We start from the raw sequence: 15,743 nt of genomic DNA on the forward strand, positions 1-15,743 counted from the left end.
GTATCCCTGAGATTTGGAGTTTTATGTGAGAGAGAAAACAGCTGTCTTGGGCCACAACAGCCAATAAAAAGAAAAGGCCCTTCTAGGGTTTACTTCAAAGAGCCTCGCTGGCTGTGGAATTTTCCTCCCTCCACTACACAGAGAGATGGCCGTATCTCCTGTGCCCTCTCTAGCCCCCATGCGTCTCTATGGTAAGCCGCTGCCCGCGAGCCTAGCGGGAGGGGGGAATCTGAACCGGCTTTGTAGACGCATGCGCAGCAGCTGCGGCGGCGCTGGGGCTCCACATTGGCGGAAGGAGTCGTGGAGCGAACCATAGAGAGGGCAGAGATGGAGACGGCGGCAAGAGAAGAATTAGGTACGTACCTTTATGTTTGCCGGGTGGCGGAGGGGATTGAATGGGTGGTTGGGGGAATAACTCTGATCGTTAATGGGGAGAAGTGTTGGGAGTACGGGGTGGGGGGGAAGCGAAGTGTTTTAATCTCCTTTTTTGTTTCCGTATTACCCCTCTCCGCCCGTCATGGTTTGCCCCGTTCGCGTTTTCTATATCCGAGGAGTCGGGAGAGACCATCCTGTTTGGAGGGGTGTGGGGGACGCAGGTTTGAACCGAGCCCCTTCCCCAGCTTAGCCTGGGCTGGCGCTGCAGCCTCGGGAGGGTGAGGAGAGGCCGGTGCGTTGGAGTTAGCAAAATCCGCCTTTGCTTTTAACTCTTGCAGGGGGATTGCAGTGTGTTTAAAAAAAGGGGGGATGGGGAACCATATTTTTATTGTATTTATTTCATTTAATAAGATTTATACTCCTCTTGATTGTGAAAAACAAAACAAAACAAAACCCTCAAGGCGGTTTGCAAAACCCTCAAGGGCGGTTTACAAAAGACAAAACTGTAAAGGCAGCTCCTTTTAAACGTGCAAAAGGTTGAAATCAGATTAATGGGACCTGAGCTTTCCAAGCACCTGGGTAGCTTTGCCTGAACAAGAATGTTTCTAGAGAGCGGCAAAAAACAGAGCGGTGAAGATGCCTGTTGGATCTCAATAGGCAGGGAGTTCCGAAGTGCAGGCGCTGCTGCACTAAGTGATTGGATTCCTTCCACTAGCACCTTAGAGACCGACTAAGTTTGTTATTGGTATGAGCTTTTGTGTGCATTCACACTTCTTCAAATACACAGCCAGTGTGGTGTAGTGGTTAAGAGCGGTGGACTCGTAATCTGGGGAATCGGGTTCGCGTCTCCGCTCCGCCACATGCAGCCGCTGGGTGACCTTGGGCTAGTCACACTTCTCTGAAGTCTCTCAGCCCCACTCACCTCACAGAGTGTTTGTTGTGGGGAAGGAAGGGAAACAAGAATGTTAGCCGCTTTGAGACTCCTTAAAGGTAAAGGGTAAACTGACCATTAGGTCCAGTTGTGGATGACTCTGGGATTACGGAGCTCATCTCGCTTTATTGGCTGAGGGAGCCGGCATACAGCTTCTGGGTCAAGTGGCCAGCATGACTAAGCCGCTTCTGGCGAACCAGAGCAGTGCATGGAAATGCTGTTTACCTTCCCGCTGGAGCGGTACCTATTTATCTACTTGCACTTGTGACGTGCTTTCGAACTGCTAGATTGGCAGGAGCAGGGATTCGAACTGTCAACCTTCTGATCAGCAAGTCCTAGGCTCTGTGGTTTAACCCACAGCACCACCCGCATCTCTTGAGACTCCTTAGGGTAGTGATAAAGCGGGATATCAAATCCAACCCCCCCCCCCCAAACTGGAAGGATTTTTTTTTTATTTTGTTTCGACTATGGCAGACCAACACGGCTACCTACCTGTAAGTGACTGAGTGATTGGAGTTATTGCAAATGCAGTAACAGGTGTTGAAGGGCCATGATGTGGCACCTGTAGTGGTGCTGGTTCCGCCGATTGAAGCGGTTGAGTAGGCGCATGTAGGTTGACAAGGCATCACTCCTGTTGGCAATTGTGCTGCAGCATTCTGCACTAACTGCAGCTTCTGGATCAAGCACGAGAGAAGCCCCACAACCAGCGCATTGCAGTAATCCTGTCTTGAAGGAACCAACGCATTAAACTAGTTTGTTACTACTGACCCCACTTAAAATGTGTGCAGGTTTCCAAATGGCCCACCACTCTCCAAGAACTGTGTGGCTGAGTTTTTCATATTTGCGGCGAATATTTATTTCTTCCCCTTTGCACAATGAGTGGATGGGGGTGCAAGTGGTCTCTTTGAATTTTAATTTGGGGCATTTGGCAATCCAGTGGGTGGGTGGATTCAGACAAAGTCGTACATGAGTGGTGATTTGAAGTGGAGAAGCAAGGCCACCTGAAAGGGATGTGCACGTTTTTATTTGGATGTGACAGTTCAGCTTTGCGTGTATATTTCTTTTGCATTGTCAGCGCTTAGACTACATAACCTTTTGAGGGCACTTCCAACTCTGATTCCGCATGCCGTAAACTCTCAGAATCACCTTAAATGTGGGGCAAGGAAGGAGACAATGAGTGTTGATGGATCTTGCCATGTGTGAATGTGTTCATATGAGGTGTCGCTGCACCACCTCTTAACACACACCCTGCTCCTGTTTCACATGGTGTGGCTTCGCCATCTGAGCAACTTGCCTTAATCAATCCAAATTTCAATGGAATTCTGACTTTCCAATGAGTTAAGGTGTGTGTGTGAGAGAACACCATAGCTAGGACTTCTGCCCTGTGGAGGTTACGATGGATGTAATAGCCACAAGGTTTACTTTGGAAAGAGTACTGAGATGCAATTAAGACTACTGTATTCCTCCTTGGACCTGATCATTCAAGCATTGTGCAAGAGCGAGTTGGGTAATGGAAATCTACCCTTGGCTTTTACTGTAGCTGCAAGGAAGGAAAAAACCATCAAACAAACTGCACCGAGCCACACAAGCAGCTGAGACAATAAACTATTTATTTATTTCACGAAATTTATCCACCACTTGATTGTAAAACCCCTCAAAGCAGTTTCTCTCCCCCCCAAAGATAAGCCCAACTGCTATTGATTTATTATCACGCAAGCTTCTCCTATGCTTGTTTTGCATGCTAGAAATTCTATGTACCGCATGTTCCAACTGGCTTCCAACTAAGAGAAGTGCCGGATCGAATTCTGAATTCAAAATACTTGCACCCTCCTTTTCCACCTTGACCCTGTAAGCCTTTTCACAGATCTTAATTAAAGTAGCATTAATTAAAAACACAATCTGAGGGAGCAATCCTATACACAGAAAGGTAGCGTGAAGCAAACTGGCTTAAAATTACCTCAGATTCAAACTGGGTTCAGGAGTGGGGCTACTGCTGGCTTAGAGCTAACCTAATCCTGGCAGAGAGAAAATGAACATTTTAAATATGGTCTGTTTTATGCCACCCCTTTTGCTGACTTAACTTGTGTTCACATGAGCAATCTGAACGGGCTAAGCATAACTGGTACATGGTCAGTCTTCCAAAAGAACACATGAGTTACTTAATTCAACAATTGAACATGCTTCTATCCAGGGCTTCCCCCCCACCAGCTGGAGCTCATTGGAGCTCAACTCTGGCACCTCTCAGGTGGGTGCCATTGCTTTTCAAAGAGAAAAAGGGAGAAGTTCATGGTGAGTTCCGGCACCTCTTTTTCTAGAAAAAGAGCACTGCTTCTCTCCATTTCTGAAACACTGGTGTGGTTGACTTGTTCATCCAGAAGCTTTATACGAATCTTCCACATTTCTGAAAGGCTTTACATATTTGGCTTAGCCACATGACTGCGTTTAACTACAAGCCTTGTTCCTTGACCTTTCAATATACCATTTTATTATTTATTATTTAATCTGGTGCTCTGTAGACCCGAGCAACATGGATTGCTGTTATAATCATAGTCCCCATCCCAATTCATGTATGATGAATTGCTCTTTCAGACAAAGCATTTATCCATCTTCTGACTAGCCAAGATACCAGGGTGGATAAAAATCAATGATTTTTAAAAAATAAATCGGATTAAAAAAAAATTTAATTGGATTTTTAAAATAAAATGCTTTTGGAGGAAAAATCTTTCCAAAGATAGTTTTCTGTTTAAGTTACATTATAGTCCAAAGGCTATTCATCAGGAAATAAAGATTTGTTTTAGGTTTCTCATATGTGCTAAAACTCAGTCTAAGTTGTTTTGGTTTTTTAAATCGTTTAACTACATCAGTTAACAAACATGGATACATATACTATGTTATTGTTTTACTTAAATAAATTGTTTAAATTGTTAAGGAAATGGTTATTTTTCTCCTTCCAATAAAGTACAGCAGAAAAGTTGTCCAAATATAAAGAATAATTTCATAATTACCTGTCTATTAGAAACAAATTTCTAATTGTATAACCAAATTAGTATTTTTTGATATAACTCTAAAAGCTACTCTGAAAATTTATTGTTCCAAAAATGAAACCTTCATCTGGATGTAAATATTAAGATTATACCAGCAAGAACGAGTCTTTCTGTAAAAAAATGATTTAAATCAAGACTTACTGACTAGTGATTTAAATGGATGATTTAAATCAAATCCACCCTGCTAGATACTGCAACGAGCATGTGATTACAAAATTGAGAGACAAATACTTCATTGTGTATCGCTGAGATAGCAAAGGATGCCTGCCTTGTCATTCAGTGGGTTGGGTTTAGGCCATAAAAAGTGCATTCTGTTACACTAATATGTGGGTCTTTATTTAATACAGACCGTACAGAGCTAGTACATTAATATTAATAATCTTTTCCGGGACTGCTTATTTTATTACTGGTATACTTGGCATGGTATCTAGTCTTACCTGTTTATGGAACAGTGGCTGAAGAGTTAGCATGAAGTTTTAATTTGGTTCTCTTCACGCATCTGTAAGTATGGGAAGAGACTGTGCTTGCTTGATAATTATTTTTCTTGCACAGATTGCTTTCCACCTTTGCACTAAGAATTATCTGCTGGACAAATGATACGATGGACTTAATCATTTTAATCAGTGGTGGGGAGAACCCCTGGCTCATAGGCCAAATTACGCCTCATACTGGAAGGCTGTTTCCCCTCAAACCTGTCCCATAGCTGGCATCATATGTGACACCAGGTGCAGGGCAGGTAAAGACACTTCCTCAAAGGATGGATCTGGAAGCCTTAAAAGTGTACTCTTGATTGCTCTCAATTGTTCATTGACAAATGAGGCTTGCTGTGGGTACCGAGCAGTTGATTGACACTTAACAACAACAACAACAACAATAATAATATCTTTATTGTCATTGCCCCCTCTCGGGGACAACGAAATTACTTGGCTGCTCCATCCACCCAGGTAGGGCACTCCACACAAAATCAAAACAACTATAAAAACACTAATTAAAACAATACAGTATAATACAGCAAGGAAGATTAGATGACTTTCAAAGTCCAGGCTTCCCATTCAGGGCCGGGATCGCTCTGGAGAAGAAGCTGTTCTTGAGACGGCTCGTTCTTGTCTTCATCGTCATGTATCTCCGTCCCGACGGCAGGAGCTCGAAGAGACAGTGACCAGGATGTGATGGATCTTTTACTATGTCCAGTGCCTTCCTCTGGCACCTTTATGTGGCATAAATCTGCTCTAAGGTGTAGAGTGGGCAGCCAACAATGCTCTCTGCTGCATTAACAACTCTGCACAACCCCATCCTGTCCTGGGTAGTACAGCTTCCGTACCACACACATAAGCCATAAGTGAGCACGCTCTCAATGGCACAGTGATAGAAGGCAAGCAGCAGTTTCTGCGGAAGATGGTTTTTCCTTAGGATTCTCAAAAAGTACAGTCTCTGCTGCGCCGCCTTCACAAGCCCCCTTGTGTTGACACTCCAGGACAGATCCTCTTGTAATACAATGCCCAAGAGCAGCTGATATTGGTCGCTGACATCTGGTCGCTGTCCAAATTGGGCTTGCTCAAAGCGCCAATCAGCTGACTGGTGCTCATAAGCCTTGCAGCAAAATGCTACCTTTGCACACATGAAACAAAATTAAAAAATTGTGTGCATGCACATGAAAGCTCATACCAATAACCTTTGCATGTCACGAGTCTATCTCATATATTAGTTTCACCTTTTAAGTTGAATTACTGGAATAAATGAACTTTTCCACGATACTCTAATTTTCCGAGTTACACCTGTAGTTGGTCTCTAAGGTGCTACTGGAAGGATTTTTTTTATTTTGTTTCGACTACGGCAGACCAACACGGCTACCTGCCTGTAACTTTGCACACATGGTTTGAAATCAAAGGAAATGGGACACACAGGTACTGCAGATAGGCTGACTTGAGCTCAGTCTGGTCAGCAAAGGAAAATACAATAATTTTATACATCATTTTATAAATTAGCTAACATACAACATTGTACTATTCGTTAATAGCTGGATCTTCACGATGCTTATTTTGTCAGACAAATGGCTTAGTGTTGATCTCTGCACTGGTAGGCGCTTCATTCAGAATCTGTTTGCAAGAGCACCGTCCAATTTCCTCTAGGCATGCACTTTTACAACTGTTTGCAAATCTTGGAAAGCACCATTCTGGTATTGGCTTTTGAGCAAATGCCTGATTCAGCAAAGGAGTGTGCTTCTGGCTCTGCCTCACTTGTTGAGCCAGTTGGGCCACTTGGGTAAATGATACATAAAGTCAAATCTCTGGGTGTGGGTCTGGATCCTCGGACTGCAAGGATAAGCATGTTCAGACATTTACCTGGACATGCAGATTCTCCAGGTAAGGTTGGGGACAAGGGTGTGCATTAAACTCCACCCCAGTGTTCTTGTAAACAGGTGGAAGACCCCCTGGCAGGGATGGAGGGGGGCACAAGGGATGGGATGGGGCTTGCATGTCCCTATCTCCATTGACCCTGTGATAATTTGCATGCTTAGGCAAATCTTTCAACTTAGAATCACAGAACTGTAGAGTTGGAAGGGACCATGAGGGTCATCTAGCCCAGCCCCCTGGAATGCAGGAATCTTTTTATAGCTCGAACCTACAGCCCCTGAGATTAAGAATCCAATGCTCTACCGCCTGAGCTATCCCTTGCCAACTGGAGGTTTCATCTATCTTCTCTTATTTTGTGCCCTCCCTCTACTTCCACTTTTCCTCTTTCCTGTTCATTCTACCCCAAACTTCCGCACGAAATGCTAATATAAGTGCTCAGCAGCAGCATTTTAGATTTCTTCCCTGTCTTCCTGTGTTTTTCCTACCCCATTTGGTTTTATACCAAAGAGGCTTTCTTTTTTGCTCATTCAGAATGAGGGCAGGAGTAATGCCCTCGCCCTAAATTGGCTTAGTTATGCTCGCCAAGCAGCAAAACCTCATGTTATATGGCCTCATCAAGAAGCCTATGCAGAGTGATAGTGGCACTTATTGCCTTCATTCTGATTTGGCTTCATGCCATAGCCAAATTGGATTGGTTGGTTCCAGGTGCTGGTATAACCCTTTAATGAAGTGACATATATATGTATATATAAAAGAACCAAAGCCATAGATTAGGAACAGAAACAGGATGGAACTGATGGTGACCAACATAAAAAAAAGTAAGTGAGTGAAGACTTTCGGAAAATGTAGTTTGAAGCTACAGGGGTACCTCCAGTTACAAACTTAATTCCGTTTGTAACCCAAAACCGTTCTTAATATAAGGTGCGCTTTCACTAATGGTGCCTCCTGCTGCTGCTGCGCCACTGGCGCGCGACTTCCGCTCACATCCCGGGGCAACGTTCGCAAGAAGGGGCGTCTACTTCCAGGTTAGCAGAGCTCGTAACCTGAAGCATTCGCAAAGAGGGTGATACGTAACACGAGGTTCCATTGTATGCTGATTCAATCCATTAGTTGAAGACCAAAACAGAGGGGAGGCTAAATGATGCAGAAGTGTTGACTTTGTTCCTGAACGCATTTCTCCCTCCTCTTTACACCTGCATTTCCATCAAGGACCTAAATGGATTACTTTTACTTGTTCTTTGGCTCCCACTGCCTGAAATCAAATTCAGTGCCTGAAACATTACCTCTGAAATGTACCAAGTTTGGCGTCATTGCTGTAAGATTTAGCCATCTTAATGGATAAAGTGAGTCAGTTACATTGGGCAATCATAATTTGGGAATCATAATTTGGGAATGCATTATAGAGATACCATTTATATTGATTTCACATGAAGAAACTAAAAAAAAAAAGTCGTTACTATTGTGTGACTCCTTTTTGCACTCTTGTGGGAAGGAAATTGGAAAGGGTTACTAGCCATTTGCTAGGGAAATGGATCTTTGTCAGCTGGGAAAGAACTTTTTGCCCATCAGCTGAGGGAAATGAGAGTCAACTTTGGCCGAGGGAGAACTGGAAGTAAAGGTGACCTGAGAATAATGTCCCCAAATTTCGCAGGTGGCTTTGGAAGAACAGGAAAGGAAGTTTTAAGTTACGGTTCTACAGGGAGAAAGGTCTCATCTTCTAAACAAAGTGATCAGAAGCATATTTCTGCGGCATGAGCAAAATAAATAATCCAGGACAGATGACATCCACATATATGCCCTATTGATAGTCATGGCTTCCCCCAGAGGATCCTGGGAATTGTAGTATAGCAATGCTGCTGACCCCAGAAAGCCACAGCTACAGCAGCCTTAACAACCATTGCTGATAAAATTGTATAAGCCTGGTTTAAATATTGTGGCCATAGTGATGTCTTGTCTACTCATGAACACACAGAGCCGCCTTCTGAGTTGCATCCTTGACCCAAACAGGAGATGGTCCCCCTGCCCTAGATCAGTCCCTGTTTCTAAACTCCCTTATGTTGCTTTCTAGTCTAGCATTATGCTGCAAGAGTCAATGAGCTGAAAACCTGATGAACCAGCTTTATGTGATGCCTGTGGGGCTTTGGATTTTTCTTGTGGTTTTAAGCAGAGGTTCGATGGCTATATATGTCGTGGATGCATTAGCTGAGATTCCGGCATTTGCAGCGGGTTTGACTAGATGACCCTCAGGGTACCTTCCAACTCTGTTATTCTATGTCTCTGGGTGCTATTTTCTGAGGCAGAAGTGGGGGCTAAGTTCACCTCCGGAAGCTTCTAGAACTCCAGCAGCCCTTTTGTGAGTGCCTGAAAAGACCAGTGTGTTGTTTAGCTTAATGTTTAGCTGACTGGTGGCTCACATGCATTGTTTCCTGACAGTCCAGCTGCTACACAACCAAACAATGGTAGATTTCTCAGTGGCTTCTCTGGATAAAGAGAGAGAGAAGTCAGGTGGATTAGTTGGGTCTGGCTGCAGATTTCACAGCTGATAAATGCAAGGCAAGCGGGTTACCTGGCTGTAGAGAGGCCAGATTTGATCGATTGGGAGAAATGCCATGTAATCCAGCAAAACCATCCTATCAGAGTTCTGAGTTCTTGAGCTGATATGCCAGGGCTACAGCTGATCGCGGAAACCATCCCTGCGGCGAATGTTGTTTAGGAATTGCCCTTCCTCCAGAGGCGGGCACAACCACCAATAAGCAATAAAATACACCAATGAATAAAGCATTGGAATTGTAAAGTTGGAATAATATTATTAATTTATATCCCACCCATCTAGCTGGGTTTCCCCAGCCACTCGAGACAGCGCCCAACAGAATATTAAAAACACGATAAAACATCAAACTTTAAAAAACTTCCCTAAACAGGGCTGCCTTCAGAAGTCAGATAGTTGTTTATTTCCCAAGCGCCTATCCGGTCCAACCCCCTCAATGCAGAAATCTCAGCTAAACCATACATGAGAGATGACCATCCAACCTCTGCTTAAAAACCTCCAAGGAAGGAGTGATACTGCTTTTAGTGATCAAGCCCCTCTGTTGCCAAACTCTTGAGAAGTCTGGATAAATCACCTAGAGGACCTCACTTCAGGGGGGTGGGGGTCATTCTGGAGCTGAGACCCCCACTATGGAGAAGAGGCCCCTTGCTTATAAACCCGTGGGGACCAGGATCAGAGCCTCTAGCCAGTTTTAAGATTTGAGCCGGCTGGTATTGGAAGAGGCAGACCCAAAGATATTTAGGCCCCTGAGTCATTTTAGGGCTTTATAATGCAGTACAGTGGTGCCCCGCAAGACGAACGCCTTGCAAGACGGAAAACCCGCTAGACGAAAGGGTTTTCCGTTTTGGAGGTGCTTTGCAAAACGAATTTCCCTATGGGCTTGCTTCGCAAGATGAAAATGTCTTGCGAGTTCCTGCGGGTTTTTTCCCCTTTCCCCCCCTTTTCCTAAGCCGCTAAGCCGCTTATCAGCTGATCCGCTGATAAGCCGCTTATCAGCTGATCCGCTAAAAGCTGCTAAACCGCTATTAGCGTTAATCCGCTAAGCTGTCAATGGGCTTGCTTCGCAAGACGAAAAAACCGCTATTCGAAGAGCCTCACGGAACGGATTAATTTCGTCTTGCGAGGCACCACTGTACCTTATTGCTGCTACCCAGCGACTGAGGATACCTTTCTTGCATTATGTGACATCGGGCCTAGTCTTCCAGCAGAGTTACTAACCAGTACAAGTGGATTGGGGCATGCAAAGGTGTTAAAATTTCCCCAATCTCTACCCCATGGGCCACCAGGTTGTTCCCTGGCTCCACCTTTTCACCTGAGGGCGCCAGAATCCTTAAAATCAAGATCTAGTAGCTGCGGGGGGAAAGCACTGAACTGCTTTTGCATCTCCAGCTTAGTAAGACTCAAAAGCGTTCGATTCTTACTGTTGTTATGCCGAAGCAGAATGTGCCATTGTGACGCACTGATGAGGAAATACTTAAAGCTGTCTTTGCATAGGAATTCGTCTGTAATTAAGGCATAGATAAGATGGCACTGAAATATGACCTTCAACTAATGTGTTTTTCATGAAGAGGGTATGGGGCGATCACAACTTCTGTATGCTGTATTATTTCAGTCTTCCAACTAGCTAATGTAACCTGCACAGTGAAATTTAATATGGCAAGGTTAGGCAACATGGCGTTCTCCAGATGTTGGTTTAGGGCAGTGTTTCCCAAACACTTCAGCTGTTGTTGGACTACAACTCCCATCATCTCTAGCTAGCAGGACCAGTGGTCAGGGATAATGGGAGTTGTAGTCCAAAAAACAGCTGGAGACCCAAGTTTGGGAAGCCCTGGTCTGTATCTCCCATAAGCTCCCAACTGTCATGCTGAACGGACAGGGTTGATGGGACTTGTAGTCCAGCAAAATCTGGAAGGAACCTTGTTGGCTTCCCTGTAATATGAGGGTGATGGCCTAGTTCATTCAAAGAGCAGATGAGGTACGAAACCTGCTTCTAAACTAGGCTTCCTCAACCTTGGGTCCCCAGGAGTTGTTGGACTACAAGTCCCATAATCCCTAGCAGGACCAGTGGCCAGGGCTGACGCAAGTTGTAGTTGAAGAACATTTGGAACCCAAGAGTCTGCACCACTCATTTTATTGAAGCTTCCCATCAGAAAAAAAAGTCGACCTTGGCTTATAACAGAAGTAGTAAAAAGAAATGGCAACAAGTCAAATAGAGAAAAGCACCAGTTGAAAATATCCTATAAGATTCAGAGGTATGGATAGCACGAAAAAAATGCAACTAGCTGTATGATGATAAGCCAGTGTAAACAGAAAGCTTTGCCTGGTTCCAAATGATGTCATAGTTGGTTCCAGGTCAGCTGGTCTCCCCCTGCTTCGTGAGAAAGTGCCTAGAATAATGAAAATGGTTGCAACTGAGTAGTAGAGCATCTGTTTTGCATGCAGAAGTTCCTAAGTTCAATCCTTGGCATCTCCAGGCAGGCCTGGTAATGTCACCTACCTTGAAACCATTGTGGCTAATAGCCATGGGCAGTCTTATAATCCACAAACTGGGATGCGGGTGGCACTGTGGTCTAAACCACTGAACCTCTTAGGTTTGCTGATTGGAAGGTCGGCGGTTCGAATTCCCGCGATGGGATGAGCTCCTGTTGCTCTGTCCCAGCTCTTGCCAACCTAACAGTTCGAAAGCACACCAGTGCAAGTAGATAAATAGGTACCACTCCTGTGGGAAGGTAAATGGCATTTCCGTGCGCTCTGGCACTCGTCACAGTCCTCCATGCACCAGAAGCGGTTTAGTCATGCTGGCCACAACACCCCGAAAGCTGTCTGTGGACAAACACTGACTCCCTGGGCCTGAAAGCGAGATGAGCGCCGTGACCCCAGAGTCACCTTTGACCGGACTTAACTGTCCAGGGGTCCTTTACCTCATCCACAAACTTGTACATAATCCTTTTTTAAAGCCATCCAAGTTGGTGGCCATTGCTGCTTCCTGTGCTGCCTGAAGAACATTTCTGGCAGGATGAACGGCTTGACGACCTCGAAACGTATTGGGTTCTTCCCTCTTCCCCTCATGTTTTAATAGATCTGGAAGTAATGAAGCCTTTAATAGCAGAGCAGAATTCGGACAGCGAAGACGAGAATGAAAATGAATTGCTACCGCCAGAGAAGAAGTATCAACTCGATAACCAGGACAGCATTTCGTAAGTACCGTATTTCTACTTAAGAAAACACATATCTGTATATAAAATACTATACATTTATTGCTGGGATGCAGGTGGCGCTGTGGATTAAACCACAGAGCCTAGGACTTGCTGATCAGAAGGTCGGCGGTTCAAATCCCCGCAACAGAGCTCCCGTTGCTCGGTCCCTGCTCCTGCTAACCTAGCAGTTCGAAAGCACGTCAAAGTGCAAGTAGATAAATAGGTACCGCTCCAGCGGGAAGGTAAACGGCATTTCCGTGCGCTGCTCTAGTTCTCCAGAAGCGGCTTAGTCATGCTGGCCACTTGACCCGAAAGCTGTATGCCAGCTCCCTCGGCCAATAAAGCGAGATGAGCGCCGCAACCCCAGAGTCGGCCACGACTGAACCTAATGGTCAGGGGACCCTTTACCCTTTACCTTTTTACCTTTATTGCATTTATATCCCACCTTATTCTCAAAGGAGTTCAGGGTAGTTCTCTCCCTCCTCATTTAATCCTCGCAACAACCCTGTGAGGTAGGTTGGGATGAGGGTGTGTGACTGGCCCCAGGTCATCCAGTGAGCTTTATGGTTGAGTTGGGGGAGATTTGAACCCTGGTCTCCCAGCACCTAGTCTGACACTATACCACATACTGGCTTTCAATTGCATTACTCTTAAATTTAATTGTTGAAATAATTAAATTAAATAAAATTCCCTAGTGCCCTCCCGTCTTCCTTGTAGCTGCGGGGAAGCCCTATCCTTTGGGGCACATGTGTTCTAGTTGTTTTACATTGTCCTAGTTTAGAGATGTTGGCCTCTCTCTTTCATTTTTAGGTTTTTACAGACACTCACTCATCTCCTCAAAGGAAACGTTGGAACTGGACTTCTAGGCCTCCCACTTGCAATAAAAAATGCAGGCCTTCTGGTAAGTGGCTCATCAGTTCCGGTGAGGGGGGAATGTCTAGTTTAAATTTTACTGTTGACAGCTGTGCGTTGGCAGACTCCAAATGCATCCTGCAAAAAAAGGGGTTGCATCTAATGTTAGTCCTACTTGGAACACACCCATTGAAATTAACATGCACGGTTCCCTTGGGTGTACTCGGATTAGGAGTCACTCAATCCAAAGCACTGCAATGCGGAGTCACTCTGAAATTCTTCTTCTTCTTCTTCTTCTTCTTCTTCTTCTTCTTCTTCTTCTTCTAACCTTTGGGTCACTCCCAAGCCTGCTGGCCCTGTGTGGATGGTGCTGTTTTGGCAACGTTCAGATCAGCACCAGGAGGAATTGAGTTTGCTGTTAGCGTACAGGGTTATGGACTTGCAAGCAAAGGCTTTAAACACTTTCGGACAGTGGTGGGGAATCGTTCTTAAGTCCGAGGGCCGCATTCCCTTCTGTGCAAGCTTTCAGGGGCCACATGATGGTGGTCGGCCTGAGTAAAAATGGGCAGAGCAATGAATGCAAGTTTTACCTTAGTACAACAGTCTAGTCTCACTCACTCTCACTCTCACTCTCTCACCCCCCCTACCCTCCATTCAGAAAAGCAAGAAGCATTATTAGACACATTTCAGCCAGGTGAAAAGCACAAAACAGGGGCAGTGATGGGTGGGACCTGGGGGTAATGGCCTGGGGAGAGTGTGTGGCCGGAAGGGGTGTGTGGCCTGGGGAGAGGTGTGGCTGGAAGGGGTGTGGCTTGGGGAGAGGGTGTGGCCAGAAGGGGTGTGTGGCCTGGGGAGAGGGTGTGGCCGGAAGGGATGTGTGGCCTGGGGAGAGGGTGTGACCAGAAGGGGTGTGGCTTGGGGAGAGGGTGTGGCCAGAAGGGGTGTGGTGTGGCTGGAAGGGGTGTGGCCTGGGGAGAGGGTGTGGCCAGAAGGGGTGTGTGGCCTGGGGAGAGGTGTGGCTGGAAGGGGTGTGGCTTGGGGAGAGGGTGTGGCCAGAAGGGGTGTGTGGCCTGGGGAGAGGGTGTGGCCGGAAGGGGTGTGTGGCCTGGGGAGAGGGTGTGACCAGAAGGGGTGTGGCTTGGGGAGAGGGTGTGGCCGGAAGGGGTGTGTGGCCTGGGGAGAGGGTGTGACCAGAAGGGGTGTGGCTTGGGGAGAGGGTGTGGCCAGAAGGGGTGTGTGGCCTGGGGAGAGGTGTGGCTGGAAGAGGTGTGGCTTGGGGAGAGGGTGTGGCCAGAAGGGGTGTGTGGCCTGGGGAGAGGTGTGGCTGGAAGGGGTGTGGCTTGGGGAGAGGGTGTGGCCAGAAGGGGTGTGTGGCCTGGGGAGAGGGTGTGGCTGGAAGGAGTGTGGCCTGGGAAGCGGTTCTTCTTACTGTGCCTGTGTTTTTGTCTTCTACACAGCTTGGGCCATTCAGTCTTTTGTTCATTGGGATTGTATCCATCCACTGTATGCACATTTTGGTGCGATGCAGCCATTACCTATCCCAAAGGTAAGTGCTTGTCGACGGCTGAAGGGAAGTCAAAATCTGCCTCCCCTCCACTTTGCAAGATACCTTCCTTAGTTTGCTTCTTGGTTTCTAGGAAGCTTATATTTAATTTCAGAGTGTGCCGCAGTGGCCATACGGCTGGGGCTGGCTTTATCTGCATTTCTTGGCATTATCCGCTCTCGATTGCCCCACTTCAATTAGCCTGCTTAATTTGAAATGCTTGTTAGTCAATTTGGACTTTGTTTGCTGGCTGAGTGCTTTTTTTTTAAAAAAGCAAGGCAAAACTTGTTTCTGCAAAGTTGCATCTTGTTCAATAACCGTAGTTGGGAAATAATCAGTATTTTCTTTTCTCGTTCATGCCAGATTGAAAAAAACTACCTTAGGGTATAGCGACACAGTTAGCTATGCGATGGAATTTGGTCCTTTTAACGTATTGCAGAAACGAGCTTCTTGGGGAAGGTAAGCTTCTACAAGAATTTGAAACTGATCTCCCTCTTCTATCACCCTCCACTCTCCTTGCCTCTGCCTTTTCAGTTTGTAAGTTTGATTGTAGAGCCCCTCAATACCAATATGAGGTGCTTTGGGAGGCAGTCCTTTCCTGAAAAGTATTATAGAATCATAGAATTGTGGAGTTGAACCCCCTGCAATGCAGGAATCTTCTTGTCTGACACGGAACTCGAACCCATGACCCTAGGATTAAGAGTCTCATGCTCTACGAACTGAGCTATACCATAGGATAAGAATACAGTAGATAAATAACAATACACAGAATCTGTATCGTTGCTATTCATTTATTGCTATTATTCGGTTTCTTGCCCACCTTTCACCATAAGGAGGGGTGAACAGTGCAAAAATATAATGTTCCGATCAGAGAAAAACCTTTTACAATCAGAAGGCTA

General features: G+C 45.7%; 1 protein-coding gene across 4 annotated transcripts in view; it reads left to right on the forward strand.

The window, feature by feature from the left end:
• Positions 1-250: 250 nt before the first annotated feature.
• SLC36A4 (solute carrier family 36 member 4) overlaps positions 251-15,743 on the forward strand; it is a 94,982-nt gene continuing 79,489 nt past the window's right edge. For 2 of the 4 annotated variants that reach the window (XM_083736914.1, XM_083736915.1), the window contains exons 1-5: positions 257-355; positions 12,332-12,449; positions 13,260-13,350; positions 14,759-14,847; positions 15,208-15,303. In XM_083736914.1, the coding sequence (XP_083593040.1) occupies positions 328-355; positions 12,332-12,449; positions 13,260-13,350; positions 14,759-14,847; positions 15,208-15,303 (422 nt within the window). In that variant the 5' untranslated portion in view covers positions 257-327. Of the gene's footprint in view, positions 356-10,682; positions 10,824-12,331; positions 12,450-13,259; positions 13,351-14,758; positions 14,848-15,207; positions 15,304-15,743 lie in introns of those variants that run through there. The other 2 variants (XM_083736912.1, XM_083736913.1) reach the window with 2 other exon arrangements.

This window comes from Podarcis gaigeae, assembly GCF_964106915.1.
Source record: "Podarcis gaigeae genome assembly, chromosome: 4".
Classification (NCBI taxonomy): Eukaryota; Metazoa; Chordata; class Lepidosauria; order Squamata; family Lacertidae; genus Podarcis; species Podarcis gaigeae.